Below are 16,604 nucleotides of genomic sequence, written 5' to 3'. Positions count from 1 at the left end.
CACAACCAGTTCATTTGCACATGAACATGAATCCTTTCTCCTGGGACAGATTTCTTAATACTAGAATATGGATTCTGTAACATAAAGGCAATATTCTCCCCATTAAGTACTGACAGGTCTTGAGCAGTAAAATAATAGGTTGGAGCTACAAACATTCTGCTCATTTTACTTCACATTAAAGGCTCGTACCTTTGACATTTAGAAGAACGAGGATGATCTTATTGACACAAAACTCTGAGACAAGATAGATGTTTTGCAATTGGGAGAGTCTGGAACAAGATGACATGGTTTCAAGGGGGCAGTCATTTAAATTGATGAGTATAGGAAGAGTTGTTCATTCTGAAATTGTTACCTCCAGAAGGTTATGAAGGTTGGATCACCTGATGTGTGGAAGGGACAGATATATTTTTAAAATACAAAGAAATCGAGGTCCACAGAGAACTGGCACAAAATAGGAATCGAGGCCAGAAGCAGATCAATTATGATCATGTTGAATGGCAGGCAGACTTGAGGAACTGAGTGGCCTCCCCCCACCCCCCTTAGTTCTTGTGTGCACATCTTAGCTGAATGATCTTGAATACCTTCCATGAAGACTCAGAGAATGGAAAACATCGGACTCAAGAGCCATAAGTAACAGCCAACTCATCTGCCATTGCTGTGTTCAATGTTTAATTCTCTTGTACTATAGCTTACATGCTTCTTATAAACTAGATCGCTTTGTCAGAAATTAAGTTCACACAGTACATTAAAGTTACGCTAAAGCTGGGGTTGTGGTAAGTGGTTACTTATACACCATAGTTACTGAATTTGGAAGAAGAAAGAATTGCAAAAGTTTCACCTATTCCCGAAACTACAAAGCTACTTCCTGTCACCAGTCTGTAAATGCTAGATGTTGTTGAAACCCTGTTGAAACCCAATAAAATGGTATTCCTGTACCGTAAATAGTAGAACAACTGCCAGAATGCTTAGAATGTGAACAGTAATTTGTATCAGATACTCTAAATATATGACCAATACAAAGATTTGGAATAACTCCTGTGGCCCTTTACTGAAGTTAATAGATTTCAGGTACTCCAAATCAACTGATCAATTTAGGGCAGTTTCCATTCAATAAATTTGGAAGATTACCAATCAAATAACAAAAGAGGGTTGGAGAAAACATTCAAAAGGAACAAAAGCTATTTTGTAACCTCACCAATACCCTCCTCTTGTATGATCATTTTATTAAGTATATTATTGTGATGTAGTATCAAGAAAGCAGATTACAACATTGCAGCGTAAAAGGACTTCAGTCATATGCTCACAAAGGGGTCAGAAAATCTAACCCTATGCAAAATTAGTGTAGGATAATATTTTCTGAGTTGTACTTCCACTGCAAATTCGTGGCCTGGAACTGGAGAGAATGAGCCAGGTGGACTGAATAATGTTCACATTTTCATACACTTGAAGCACCAGAGAAGGCTGTTCCACATCCAAACACCAGGCAGTGGTTTACAACTGTTCATTGTGTCAATGCAGCAAGGAGGTGGTGGATTATCAACTATCTTGTTGGCACAAACTGAAATCTCCACAGTTTTGGCAAAAACAATATGCCTGCACCCACCTTTTACCCTACATTATCTTCTACATCAAAGACTGTAATATAGTGAAGTCAGTCATAGCCAGGAATGCAAAATGTAGGTTGCAGTGGGCCAAATATTTCAAGCAGCCTACATTTTAACTATGAATTCAAAACAAATGGGTATTTTGTTACTGCAAATAAGATATTGCACCATGAGTAATGTGAGTATTGTCATACACACAAGTACAATGTACTTACTAGAGTCAAACAGGTAGTCAGGTTTATCACAATATGCCAAAGAGATTATTAAATATAAAGGATAAATACATATCCACAGTTGCAGAAAAAGAGAAGCTTCAATAGTGCAGAAAGCTGTTGAATAAAAACGGTTTTGTATGTAAAGGTACCAAACTTCTGGCATCTGTACATTCTGCCTGAAGGTTACAACAAAGAAAAGATTGTGGCCTGAGTGATGGGGGTCCTTTATGATATTGGCTGCCTTCTTGACGCAGTATCTCACATAGATGTCTTCAATGGGTGGGAAGTTAATACCCAAGATGGACTTGGCAAGGTTTGCCACCTGCTGCAGCCTTCTCCATTCCTGGGCACTTGAGTTACCAAACTAAACCATGATGCAATCAATCCGTACACTTTCTGTAGTATACCTGTAAAAGTTTGAAAATTACTTGAAGCTGGTTGATGCCGGAACGAGTACAAGCGGAGGGCATGAGGATAACTGGGAGGGCCACAGTCATAAACTCGCTCAGCCGGGGTGGGGTTGGTGCTGGTGCACTACTGCCAAACTGATGTAAACCTCTGTCCCTCTAGTGTAGCAGCCGAAAGTGCTGCTTTTATTGTATGGAAAGTCACTAGCATGTATCAAGCTAGTGGGTCTGACAGAGAGCGATGGCCAAGAGTATATGGGGGGCACAGCACCTCATTGGGGAGGTCCATGCCCGCAAATGCCCCCCTCCCCTTGGCGCTGACCCTGACGAATACATGTCAAATCTCTTCAGAAACTAGAGGCATTGATGTACCTTTTTCACAGTGGCTTCAATGTGTTGGCTCCAGGAGAGGTTCTTTGATAATGTGGACTCTGAGGAAGTGACTCTGAAGAAGTAATCCTCCCCACTGGTGTCCCATCAATGAACACAGCTGCATGGTCCTTTCGTCTTCGTTTTTTGGCTAACAATGGTGGCATCATCAGCCTATTTATTGATTGGATTGGAACTGAAAATGCCTATGCAATCATGAATGTAGAGGGAATAGAGTAGGGGGCTAAACATACAGCCCTGAGCTGCTTGTGTGGGTGGTCAGCAAGGAGGAGGTGATGTTGCCGATCCACACTGAATTAAAGTTTTAGCAAATCAATACCTTTTGCATAAAATGCAGATGTAATTCACATTTGAAAACTTGCCAAACATGGTCATGCAGCATTGGGCAGTTGGTCAAGATCTTTGCACAACTTTATTCCTGGAAATACATCTCAGCTTATCAATATATACTTGGTTCGGGCTGTGAGTCAGAGGCGGCGGCGACTGGAGTTCGGGTGACTATCAGGAGGAGGAGGAGGAGCTTGGAGAGAGAGAGGGGGTTAATTGGCCAAGGGGCCAATGAAAGGAGGGTAAGTATAAAGGAGTGGCCAGCAAGGAAATGTTGCATTTCGGTAAAAATAACCAGAATAGGACATATACAGTTAAGGGGAGGGCATTGAGGTTTGCAGAGGAGCAAAGGGACCTGGGGGTTATGGTACAGAGTTCACTGAAGGTGGATTCCCATGTAGAGAGGGTGGTTAAGAAGGCATATGGTATGCTGGCCTTCATAAATCATAGTATAGAATATAGGAGCTGGGAGGTGATGCTGCAGCTGTTTAAGACATTGGTGAGGCCAGGTTTGGAGTATTGTGTTCAGTTCTGGTCTCCAAATTATAGAAAGAATATAGATAAGGTGGAGAGGGTGCAGAGAAGGTTTACAAGGATGTTGCCTGGTTTACAGCATCTGGATTACAGGGAGAGATAAAGGAGACTGGGACTTTATTCATTGGAACGTAGACGACTGAGAGGGGACCTGATAGAGATATTTAAAATTATGAAAGGAATAGATAGATTAGACATAAGCAGACTCTTTCCCCTGAGGGCAGGGGAGGTTGGAACAAGAGGCCATGAGTGAAGGGCAACACTTCAGGAGAAATATTAGAGGTGGCTTTTTCACTCAGCGAGTGATGGCAGAATGGAATGAACTTCCAAATGAGATAGTTGCGTCAGGGTCCCTTCTGTCCTTTAAGAGAAGGATGTGTACATGGAGGTGAGGGGGTTGGAGGGTTATTGGCGGAGAGCAGGAGGTTTGAGCTAGTGAAGTTGTTCTAGTGAACCGGTGCAGACTCGAAAGGCCAACTTGGCCTGTTTCCGCTCCGTAAATGGTGATGTATCCCGTAATATTCTTGCAACAATGGCAAATATTTCTCTCTGACACTAATGTCTTTACCCCATCACATTGTTATGATTGGGAACTTTCTTGGCCAAATTAGCCATTACATTTTCAACATTTCAAATCTTATGGAACATCTCGAAAGAGACTTGAAAGGTGCTCTATAATGCTTTATTAGAAAGACTTCAGACAGATTAGAGGTATTTATGTTATCTGCTTAGAACAATTTGTTTTGGAGACAACTGAATATTTTAACAAAGTTATTCTTCCCTCATCATTTTTCGAAAAAGTAGCTACTAATTTTCCTTTTTGATTTCTCTGCCTTTGGCGCTTGCCAACACTGCTCAATTTTAGATTCTGGACATCTCCTCCATCTGCCTCTGAGCCCATTACTGCAAATCCTCTCGGCCCCAATATCTAACTGGGTCTTTCTGAGATATGTTGCTCTCGCTGGATTTCTTTACCATTGCCATTCCTTCTGCATGGCCCACAGGAAAAAGGATCTCAGAGTTGCATGTGATGTCATCTATCCACTCTGACAATAAATCTGAACTTTGACTTTTCTTCCCATCTGCATTTTTCTCCACTTTTATTCAATGCATCTCATAATTTTACTCAATTTCTCAAATTTTAAATATGTTGACATGCAGAGGGGCTTTTCAAAATTTGGACTGGATTCAGCAAAATGCATAATGATTTTTGTTTTTTAAAATGGTACAGGATAAGAATTGGATTTAAAATATGATTCTCTGTGCTTTTCCCATCACATTAGCTGGGGAAGAGGTGATCACAACTATGGACCACTCCACGCTCACTGCCAGTACCATTCAGTGTTTCAGTAACAGGAAGGAAGCTTGTTTGTACATGTTGAGTTGATCACTGGATTTCACTTAGTAACAGGTGGAAATCTTTATCATGAAGCAGTACACACTGAGAAAGCCTGGTCAGAAATGACACAACTCATCCCAGTTGTGGCAAGTGGCTGAGTAATTGGCTGCAACAGGACTTGAACTGGACTGGTAGCTAGCTCTCATAGTTAGAGACTGCAAGTAAATCCCGTGTTTTAAAGTTGACTTTACAAAATGTCCCATTGCTCTGACTTCTAATTAAAATTTCTAAGAATTGCAACAACACTTGACTGCACTGGGCATGTTAACCCAAAAATGCTTCTTTAGAATTCTAAAATTCAGAGTTTTAGCTCATGTTAATTACACTGATCCAACAGATCATTTATAAAGACTGTCAAACTCTACTATTACCAGTTATCCTTGTAAAATTAATTCCTTCTGCAAGCATTCTTGACAATGGATTTATAAAATAGGAAGCTAATAGTTACACGGCACACAAACAAGCCCTGTGGCCCAACTTGTCCACTCCAACCAAGATTTCTACCTGAGTTAATCTCATTTACCTGTATTTAACTAATATTCCTCTTAAAAACCTTTCATAATCAATTGAAATGTTGCTTAAATGTAATTGTATTCACCTCTGCACTGATCACCCTCTATGAAATAGTTGTCCCCAGGAACCCTTTAAATCTTTTCCCTTTTACCTATGCACTCTCGTTTTCGGATCTCTTACCCTGGGAAGAAGACTGTGACATCCACCGTATCTATGCCCCACATTATTTTATAAGCCTCAATAAGATCACCACTCAGCTTCTTAAGTTCCAGGGGGAAAAAACTCAGCCTATCCAGCCTCCCTTTATAAACCTGAGCCCCCCCCCCACCTGTGCCAGTAACATCTTGATGAATCTCTTGCAGTTTTACAAACTTAATAACCTCCTTTCTCTTGCAGGGTGTTGAGAAATGTACACAATACTCAAATGTGGTCTCACCAACATCTTGTGACAGCTGTAACATGGTGTCCTATCTCTTTCCCTGTCTGATGAAGGCAAGCCGCCTTCACAATTGACTGTAAGGCCACTTTCAAGGAATGCATGCCTATATCCATAGCTCTCTCTGTTCTACCACACTTGAGCGTCCTGCCATGTTTTAACTTCTCAAAATGCAACACTTTGGACGTCTGAATTAAATTCATCTGCTAATTCTTGGCCCACTTTCTCATTTAATCTAGATCTTAACCATATAACCATTTACAGCACGGAAACAGGCCATGTCGGCCCTTTGAGTCCGTGGCGGTTCACTTGAACAACTCCACTAGCTCCCGCTCTCTGCCTATAACCCTCCAACCCCCTCATATCCAACCTTCTCTTCAAAGACAGAAGGACCCTGCCGCAATTATCTCTTCTGGAAGATCATTCCATTCTGCCACCACTTTGAGTGAAAAAGCCTCCTCTAACATTTCTCCTAAAGTTTTTCCCCCTTACTCTTAACTTATGCCCTCTTGTTCCAACCTCCCCTGTCCTCAGGGGAAAGAGTCTACTTACGTCTAGTCTATCTATTCCCTTCATAATTTTAAATACCTCTATCAAATCCCCTCTCAGCCATCTACGTTTCATTGAATAAAGTCCCAGTCTCCTTAATCTTTCTCTTGTTGTAATCTAAGATAACTTTCTTTATTGTGTTCCAAACAACCAATTTTGATATTACCTACAAATTACTAACCGCATTGAATAAATTATCAAGCAAATAGTGGTTGCATTTTGCTGAGAACACAAAGAAACAGACATTGATGTGTGCAAAGATTGACCACCATCCCTGGGTTCAGATTGAAAGATCCTGGGTTGGTGATCATCCTCTAAACTGTTGTGTGTGTGTTCACAGATTATGATCAAGGTTTGTCCTTTTTGCTTACAAATTATTTTAAAAAAACTGCAAGGCTTGTAAATGTTTTCATCATTTTAAAGAAAAGGCACAAGACGGATCACTTTGTTGGCAGTTCTGCAGCGGCAGTTTTCAGATTTATTGACAGCGCCGAGGTATCACCTCCAATTCATACTAATTGTTTAATAGTTATTTAGTGTACCTGTGGAGCTGCAGCAAGAAGAATTTCAGTGCATTTGTACATTTTACTTGCGTGTATGACAATAAATACTCATCATCTATATTCTCGCAACAATAAAAGGTTTTATGCCTGCTGCTGTGAGAATCACTTAGGTTATAAATATTATCTCACCTTGCTGTGATGTAGCTGCCACCACATAGCTAGAGAGTTTAACTTCACAAGTTGTGCCGCACTCCAAGGGGATTGCAAACGTTCCAAAATAGTTCAGCATTTCTGTGACAGATGGGAAGCGGAAGTGTTGGACAAGGCATTTCCCAGTTTCTGTCACAAGCAGCCGTAGATGCTAAAAAGGGTAAAAGAAGAATGGTCAATCTCAGGGAAATTTACTGCATTTTGACTCACGAAAAATGACTATAATGTCTCAATCTCAATCCCAGTAGGTGAAAACAGCTAACAGATCCTTTTTTGAGTGGGGACACATTCACACTAGCACACCTGAAGTATAATCTTTTGCCTCAGCTATTCCTTCTCACATTTAACCCCAATGTTTTTCAGATTCAAGGACAAGCTTTTTGATTGTAAGTATTCCTCTATGATTTAACAGTAAAAGGAGGAAGAAAACAGATTGAAATTAATTGGCTTGTTTGTTGTCTCATGCAAAAATACAGTGGAAAAATTAGTTTTGCATGCCATACAGACAGCTCTAGAATTTATTAGGACATGGTGCCTGAATACTTGGGCAAGAAGGATGTCAAGAGATGGCTACATTTGGCTGTACTAATTTGTGATGTGGACATCTCCAGAAATAAAAACTGCGCATCTATATTGGAGGAAATTTTATGAAGAGATTTTTTTAAAAATAACAATACAGGAGGTGGCACCTTAGCCCATCCATCCCAGCTCCCAGACTAATAATAATTCTCATTACTCCCATTACCCCTCTCCCCAATACTCCCGCAGCAATATGACCATCAACTCTCCTTTGATTCCTTTAGCGCTATTAACTTAAACCAATTAACTAACTTATTTCTTCTCTTGACACCATCCTTAACTTATGAACTTTGCTTTTCATCATCTTTTCCAAGGCAATTTACTAATCAAAATCTGTTTCTCCTACTTTCAAGCATCTTGGAAAACATTTGAAATCAGAGGTCTTATCTGTTCTCACTCTGTCTATACTTGCTCTCTGTTAAGACTATGTCCTAAATGCATTTGCAGTTGCTCAACTTAGACTGGTTATTTTAATGTAAGTACGGTAAATTTACTCTGCAATCAAGTTTTCAGTACCTTTGCTCTCCCTCGATAGTTGAATGTGAGGACATATTCTCCCCGCTGTGTTTCACTCTGCCGCACAAGAAAGACCCCATGACCCTCAATTCCAGGCATCTGTACCAGTTGAGCTGCTTTAAATCGAGAGATTGGACCATGAAACCAGGCATAAGATGAGAAGAGCTGGTCAGTCTTGTGGTAGGGCTGTTCTGATGCACAATGATGTGCAGCGCCTGACAACAAAAGGTAACAAAAGACATTTGGAAATTGTCTCGGAAGACAGGAACGTTTTGTGGCAATAAAATTCTTGTCAATTGTTCAAGCAAAATCGGATTGGTCCTTTTACTCTCACACTGTGAAGTGAATTTGCTCTTGGTAAATAAATTCTCCACAAGCAGCTGAATGTCCTCAATTCACAGAGTTCTTGTGAAGGATCACTTAGAAAGCAATAACTTGTAACAGGTCAGTCAGCAAAAATGAAAGAAGGTTAATTATATTTAACCAACCTGAAGTATCTTTCCCTGATATTATTGTCACAGTTGAAAGAAAGGAATTAAATTGATAGACACGTGTGTTCTTAAATGGTTTTAATGAAGGCCCACTTCGACGATTAAAGAGAGAAATCACTGAACAAGAGAAGAGTACGCCACTAACATTTAGAATACAAACAAGCAGTAAGATGAGTATGTTGACCCTGCAGAGAGGTTACAGCTAGGACAAATGTTTGTGCTTTTTGATCTTGTTATTGTTAAAGACTGTCTGATCTTCCAAGAAGCAAGCATAATCTAGGTTTGCAGATGGCACCAAATTGGAAGAGATTGTTGACTAATGAAAATAATTCAGCATATGCAGATCTCAATAAAGTTATAATTCAATGTGGATGGAAAACTGATGCTTTCTACCACTCCTTTTCTGTTGTGAAATCTATTGCGAGTTGCTTTTGGTATTGGAAGGCCATACCATTAGGTGGAATGGACACTGAACACAGTTGCAGCTACTTGGCTGCCTTGTCATTATCCTGTTTATTCCCTACTGGGAATATTGGCAGGGTTAAAATTTAATCCCATCAAGAAAGTAGTGAGAAGCTGCCTTCAGTCACTACAGCCCTGCCGCACCAGCTTCCCTGCATGGCTGGGAACAAAGTTCTTGAATTTAGACACAGCATACCCAAGAACCAAGTTTCCAAATTGTAATGAAGTGTTTCAGTTCAAAACGTCAACCATATTTTTTCTTCCATTGATGCTGCTCGACCTGCTGGGTTCTTCCAGCAAATTGTGTTTAGCTTCAGATTCCAGCATCTGTGATCTCCTGTGAGTATCCTTTCTAAGTCAGGATGGATCACAACTTGAAGAGGGAAACCTGCAGGAGGAGGTGTTGCCATGACCTCGTTCCTCTCTGAAAAAGACAATGAATTGCAGCACTGTATTTTGTAGTCTGCACATGTAGTAGAGGAAATAAATGGCAGAAGCAGATTTTATTTATTCTGGATGGCATCCATATAACCATTTACGGAGCGGAAACAGGCCATGTCTGCCTTTCGAGTCCGCACCGATTCACTAGAACAACTCCATTAGCTCAAACCTCCTGCTCTCTGCCAATAACCCTCCAACCCCCTCACCTCCATGTACACCTCCAACCTTCTCTTAAATGAAAGGACCCTGACGCAACTATCTCATTCAGAAGATCATTCCATTCTGCCACCACTTGCTGAGTGAAAAAGCCACCTCTAATATTTCTCCTCAAATGTTGTCCCCTTACCCTTAACTCATGGCCTCTTGTTCCAACCTCCCCTGCCCTCAGGGGAAAGAGTCTGTTTATGTCTTGTCTATCTATTCCTTTTATAATTTTAAATGCCTCTATCAAGTCCCCTCTCAGTCGTCTACGTTCCAATGAAAAAGTCCCAGTCTCTTTAATCTCTCCCTGTAATCCAGATGCTGTAAACCAGGCAACATCCTTGTAAACCTTCTCTGCACCCTCTCCACCTTATCTATATCCTTTCTATAATTTGGAGACCAGAACTGAGCACAGTACTCCAACCCTGTCCTCACCAATGCATCAAGCTTCTTGTGTTGCTGAAGCCGCAGTCATCCAGATGAGCTCTTCAGGATGGCTATAGATGGTGGAAAGATGGGAATTCAAGAGAAGCCTCCTCTGTCCCAACTCATCTTCTGTTCCTCCAGCACCAATGTGGACATCCTCTAAGGAATGTCACAATTTAATTGGTGTTCTTCAATCCCCTTTCCATTCCCTATGATTTCAGCCTCCTCCAACCTATAACACTGGGACTGATGAGTTCCTCTAATTCTCAAGAATAAGAACAAATATGTTACCTTAATGCCAACAAAAGTGGGATGTCTTTAGAAGGGCACCGGTGTAATTTATAGACTGAGGAACTGGATACAAATCAAGTTTATTTGCCATCTAATTGCACAAGTACAACCTGATGAAAATATGCAGAAACATACAAACACACATACAGGCAAACAATACATACGTAGGACTAGTATTCAAATATACAAATAAATAAAAATTGCTTCATAAATATGAGATCCTTTGATGGTTAATATGAGAAGTTCCTTTGGTCATTCAGCCTTCTCAGCCTGGTGGCGCTGCTTCTGATACTTCTGTATCTTCCCTGACAGGTACAGCTGAAAAATGCTACGTGTTGGGTGGAAGGGATTTGCAATTATTTTGCGTGCCCTCTTCAAACAATAATCCTGGTAGATCATGTCAATTTGGGGGAGGGGGAGGAAGGGAGGGAGACTCCAGCGATCTTCCCTGCCACTCTTGTGGTCCTGTGGATTAACCTCCGATCCATTGCTCTCCACTGTGATGTAGCAGCCAGGACACTCTCAATAGTGCTCCTGTAGTAGGTTGACATAATGGTGGCTGGTAGCGTTGTCCACTTCATTCTTCTCAGGAAATGTTGCACCTTCTTGACAAGTGAGGAGATGTGTGTCAACATGTTACAGGCATCAGAGCTGCACAAACCATTGGCTCTTTTGCTTCAGAGTTGTAGCATCCAATATGATCATCATTTCTCTGTAGTTAAGGAGTGAGTAAACTCTGTTACAAAATGGTACAAACTAATTCTCAGGGTTTGGATCTCACTGGCATCATCAGTTCTTGTTGCTTAAAGCTGGAGTGGATCATTAGGATGATCTGGGGCAATGAAGAGTCAACCACGGTGTAGGCCAGGATGTACGTTATATTTAACTATCATTTCTAAAGCTTTGCCATTGATTTTAAAAACATTTCTAAAACTGAATAAATTGCATGTATCAAACCAAAGGCGAGGATCTACATCAGGCTAACTTTTTGGAGATACAGGTTCACTAAACTTGCTCACTAATTAGTTTGAAGCCATCTTGTCACTGCGAATAGTTGAGACCATTTATGGGTGAATGACATAATGAAAGATAATGAACCCAGGTACTTTGTAGGTTTCAGCCTCATTCCACCATACACACCATGCACTCCAACAACTGTTTTAAATGTAGTTATTTACAAGGAACAACATTTTTCAAAAACAAAAGGGCAGGTTGAAACACAACACCCATTTAATTCAAATGATCACAACACAAGGTAATAAAGAAATTAATGACACATTACAATAATGTTGCAAAGGGCAGCTGGAAGCTTCCACCCACTCAGCTGTTTGAAGTGTTAGGCTAGTGAAGCAATGCTAGATGATGAAAGTATAGGGAGACTGATCTGCATCGTTGCCTTGGAGAGGTGTCAATAAGGAATTAAAGTGGTGTTTTTGAAATACCCCAACATTCAAATTCAAGCTTCAGCATCAACAGAAAATTAGCAGGGGAAATAAGTGCCACATATCACTCACTCACCCTGGTGAATCGGATCCGTGGTACCATCGTGAGGCCGTGTTTGCATGATGCCAGGGCGAGGGGTTGTGAGCAGCTCCACATCAGCTGTCTCTGACCTGCAAACAAACAAGGTGAAACAGTTTACATGGCTCACCTCAAGACACATGGTTATCAAACAATGGCATTTTGGACAATGTCATTCTTTTGTTTGTGGAAAAACAATCCAGCCTTTCCTTATTCCTAATCTCTTATGAACAAAGACCAGCTCCAATGGAGTGGCAACATTCCCCAGGATTTGGTACAGTCTTTAAAAGCCAGAGAAAATCCAACACTCTTACACAGAACTAACTGCTAAACTCTGTTCATTGCTCTTCAATTGGATCCTTGACTTACTCATCAGTAGACCTCAACATTGCCTCATTCTTACTAACGTCAACATGCCTCAAGGCTGTGTGGTTAGTCCCCTGCACATTCATTATTGCATAGCCAAGCTAAACTCCAATGCAGTCTATAAATTCACTGCTGATGCCATTGTTGTTGATCAAATTTGGGAAATGAGTCAGAATGGAGATCCATTATCTGGTTGGGAGGTGCCAGAAAAATAATCACGTTCTCAATATCACCAAGGACTTCACTGTGAATTTTAGGAAGGGGAGACTTGAGGGATCAAGCACCTGCTTTCATTGATGGGACAGCGGTGGAAAGGGTTAGTACTTTCAAGTTCCTGGGTGTCTATATATTGGATGGTGCCAGCACATTGAGGCAACCATGAAGAAGGCACACCATTGACTCTAAGAAATCTGAGGAAATTTGGCATGTCATCAAATATTTAATCAAACTTCTACAGATGTACTGTGTAAAGTATACTGACTGGTTACATCATGGCTTGGTTTGATCATTCAAGTGGCTAGGACCACAGAAGGCTACAGAAATTAACCTTCACAAGTCCACCACAGGTTCTGACCTCCCATCCAATGCTAGACACTGCCTCAAGAACCCAGCCAAGATCATAAAGTACTCCATCACCCTGGTCAAAGCCTTTTCTCCCTGCTGCCTTTGGGAAGAAGGTACAGAAGCCTGAAGTCCATCATCTCTGGGTTCAAGAACAACTATCCAACAAATATCAGACTCTTGAATCTCCTCTTATTACCTGTTTGCACTTTTGAAATGCTATGTTTTTTCCTTGCATTAACTACAACTCTGAATACATATCTTTATATTTAGTCTCTTTCCTTACAGTCACTTTATATATACTTTTGTAATTGGCACATCTTATGTACCTGTTTGGCTGTAGCAAATAAGAATTTTAGCACTGATGTACATTGTACTTGTGTATATAAATAGTCATATTCATCATTATCAACTTCAAACTGTGTGTTTAAACTGTGTACACGCACTCACTGAATCTGCTCAACCTTATCATGAAAATAACTTGAGCCAGTGTCTAGCATTGGATGGGAGGTCAGAACCTGTGGTGGACTGTGAAGGTTAATTTCTGTAGCCTTCTGTGGTCCCAGCCACTTGAATGATCAAATCAAGTTTTTCTTACTGATATCCCCGTTGCTAATTTCCTGCTCTAGGTACAACCACCAGCCTTATGTTGGAGTCCAACCAAGAGTAAGATACTCCAGGGCCTCTGATATAGGTATCATTAGACAAACTTCCCAATGTCACTGACGTTTGGGCATTCTCTTTCCACCTGCTACTGTCATTTCACATCACATCATCTAGATATGGGATGAACAATATCACAAAATGATCCCCACAGGCTTCCCTTTACATTTAAGGAACACACCAGGACTACATGTTCCAATCACTGCCATATTCTCACAACGTTGTGGATCCCAATACAAAAATTCAAATTAACACATTCATCTTCCCCACCCCCCCAAAAATTCACAGACTGTCACTGGGATGTATCCCTCATCAACCTGAACATGAGACCATTCTCTGTGCTATTACTGTATTCTTGCTAACTCAGCTCAGAGACAGACTGAACGTTCACAGCACTGCCATTGGTTTGCAAGTCAGATACGTGCTTCTTTTCTACACAGGGCATCACAGGCTAGTCTCTTCACTTAGAACCCTAATCGGGTAATTTGTAACGTGGGAGGAAGAGGATATTTCTAAAAAGGGAGATTGTATTAGTTTATATTCAGGCTTAGTGTGAGTGTCTCACTGGGCAGAGGAAGGACACAAACTACAGCTGCATTTCCTTTCCACACACACACCAGCTGATGCATTAATGTTGCCAAAGTTGGAGCCAAAAACAGAAAATCAGTGCAACCATTTCTATTTCAATAAAATCAAGGCATTCTAGTTATTACTAAATGATGATGTTGATAACTGACTTAAGAAAATACATTTCAGTCACTATTAGTTAGATGTGTCTATGGTGTTCACCTGCCAGAATAAACAATTAATTTTGCCAGCTGAGGTCACTGACTGCCTAAAGAAATCTCTTGGTGCCTGCCACATTGACCACCGCCAGTGGGCTGATAACGCCTCAAACCGTGCATCTTGGCGCCTCACAGTTCAGCGGGCAGCAACCTCCTTTGAAGAAGACCGCAGAGCCCACCTCACTGACAAAAGACAAAGGAGGAAAAACCCAACACCCAACCCCAACCAACCAATTTTCCCCTGCAACCGCTGCAACCGTGTCTGCCTGTCCCGCATCGGACTTGTCAGCCACAAACGAGCCTGCAGCTGACGTGGACATTTACCCCTCCATAAATCTTCGTCCGTGAAGCCAAGCCAAAGAAAAAGATACACCACAAGAATGTGAAGGCTAGAAAAAGGAGCAAAGAATTCAGGATATGGGTTAAAGGCAATGTCTGCGTGATTGAGATCAGGACCAAGCCAGCATTCGTTTTCACAGAGCCAGTCAGGAAATGTGCATCTAATTCATGGAAACAAGAAAAACAGCTGAGAGAAAACCAAGTGTAAAGTTCTGTAAATCATACCATGATTAATTGCTGACACATTTCTTAGTATTTGAATAACAGGAAAAACCTCTCACCAAAGCAATCAGGAGGCCCAGATAATGTATGAGCCTTGCAGGCTAACATGTGCTTCCTGAGTTTCCTGTACTAAAAGCAGCAATTGTCACAATCAATCTAGACAACTGCAAACCAAACCTTTTATTGTTGTTAATCTTTCCCCTCACTTCCAACTTCTGATTCCAGATTTTAAGCACATGTTTTATTCAACTTTTTTATTTATTTCTTCATTTCAAGTCTTTTCTGGTTAACATTTCACTGCTAAGGTATCCCAGAATAATCTATAAATCACTATTGGTGGCAGATTAAATTCATATTCATAAAGCTTCCCAAAATAGAATGACCAAATCAGTTTTAAATACAATTGCAACAAATCCCAGAATCGAAGAAATCTTTAAATGAATCCCTGTTTTCATTGCCAGAAAATATCAAGAACTTGAGGGTTAAGAATTTAACTCTGAATACGAATTTTGAGTTTTTTTGAAGTACAGTAAATTAAATTTATGATGAATTTACTATCTGAGATAAAGAGCAGCAATCATGGGTGCTGGCTCTCATTAATTGAAGATGTACTGCATAGGACTCAAATCCAGTGTAGAAAATGGTGTAAAATGCCACAGGAACCACACATTCATGTCAGGCCTTAAACAACACATGTCAGGCTACACAAAAGGCTTATCAGACAAAAATAGATGGATAGTTGTATAAGTGATATTTGGAGGGATGACATAAAAGATTGGTCTCATAGCTAAACTTCAAGGAGCTTTGTGAAGCTTTGTCTGTGATGCAACAGAATTAACAAAAGCAAATTGAAGGAGGGTTGGGAAGTGAAATGAGCACCTGATTGACTGGCTGTGGCTGGAGGGGTAAAGGCTGAAGTGAGGAGCAGTCACAATTAGCTGGATAATGGGGCAGAGGGCAATGGAAGAGGATGAGATGAGAAAGCCTGCAGGTGAGCGGAGGAAGAGGAGAAAGCACAGGTACCATGACCAATTTGTGATTCTGATTCAGACTGGTTAAGAAGTGGCTCCAAATTCAATTTATATGTATTGCAAGAAGCTTGATACATTATGTATATGATGGAAACATATGGAATCAAACTAAGGGTGGGAAGAGAGTTTGAATGGTTTTCCTTCTGTAAATGATGTATGGTTTTAAAAAATTATGCCCATTCTATAGCTTTATAATCTTTGTGCATTCTTGGTTCAAGTGTCTTGTTTTTGCTGATAGAGTCAAGACTTCAAGGAGCTGAGCTACCTCTGGACTTGGAAGCAGAAAGAGGTGAAGAGACTGGGTTCCTGAAGGTTAGTCCGCACTTCCTTCATGTCTGTGGTCATCACACACTGAGGAAAGAGCTTGGCCAGCACTTGTTTTCACACTTCCACATCAACAACCAGCTTCAACATTACAGAGTTATTGAATCACAAGAGTTGAACAATTTTGGGGGCCGGAGGGTGCATGGAAGAGTATAACCTCAGGGAAAGTCGAGGACAAGTTTTCAAACCAAGCAGTCATTTCTATGAATTCAAACAGGCAACATCTCTGGAATCAGAGTTTGTTCCAGAACAGTTTACAGGAATCATCCTCTTCTCCATTAAGAGACACAGTTTGAAT

The 16,604-nt window shown here is 40.8% G+C and overlaps 1 protein-coding gene across 10 annotated transcripts in view; it reads right to left on the bottom strand.

The window, feature by feature from the left end:
- The window catches only part of sh2b3 (SH2B adaptor protein 3), a 208,700-nt gene that overhangs the window by 9,625 nt on the left and 182,471 nt on the right, over positions 1–16,604 (bottom strand). For 9 of the 10 annotated variants that reach the window (XM_069933367.1, XM_069933368.1, XM_069933369.1 and 6 more), the window contains 3 exons: positions 12,013–12,107; positions 8,183–8,397; positions 7,067–7,238 (listed from right to left, as the gene is read on the bottom strand). In XM_069933367.1, coding sequence (XP_069789468.1) covers positions 7,067–7,238; positions 8,183–8,397; positions 12,013–12,107 — 482 coding nt within the window. Of the gene's footprint in view, positions 1–204; positions 381–7,066; positions 7,239–8,182; positions 8,398–12,012; positions 12,108–16,604 lie in introns of those variants that run through there. The other variant, XM_069933373.1, reaches the window with a different exon arrangement.

The sequence above is a fragment of the Narcine bancroftii genome, chromosome 4 (assembly GCF_036971445.1).
Source record: "Narcine bancroftii isolate sNarBan1 chromosome 4, sNarBan1.hap1, whole genome shotgun sequence".
In the NCBI taxonomy this organism is placed as follows: Eukaryota; Metazoa; Chordata; class Chondrichthyes; order Torpediniformes; family Narcinidae; genus Narcine; species Narcine bancroftii.
The sequence above is the reverse complement of the archived record's forward strand: the minus strand, read 5'-3'. Positions and strand labels throughout refer to the sequence as shown.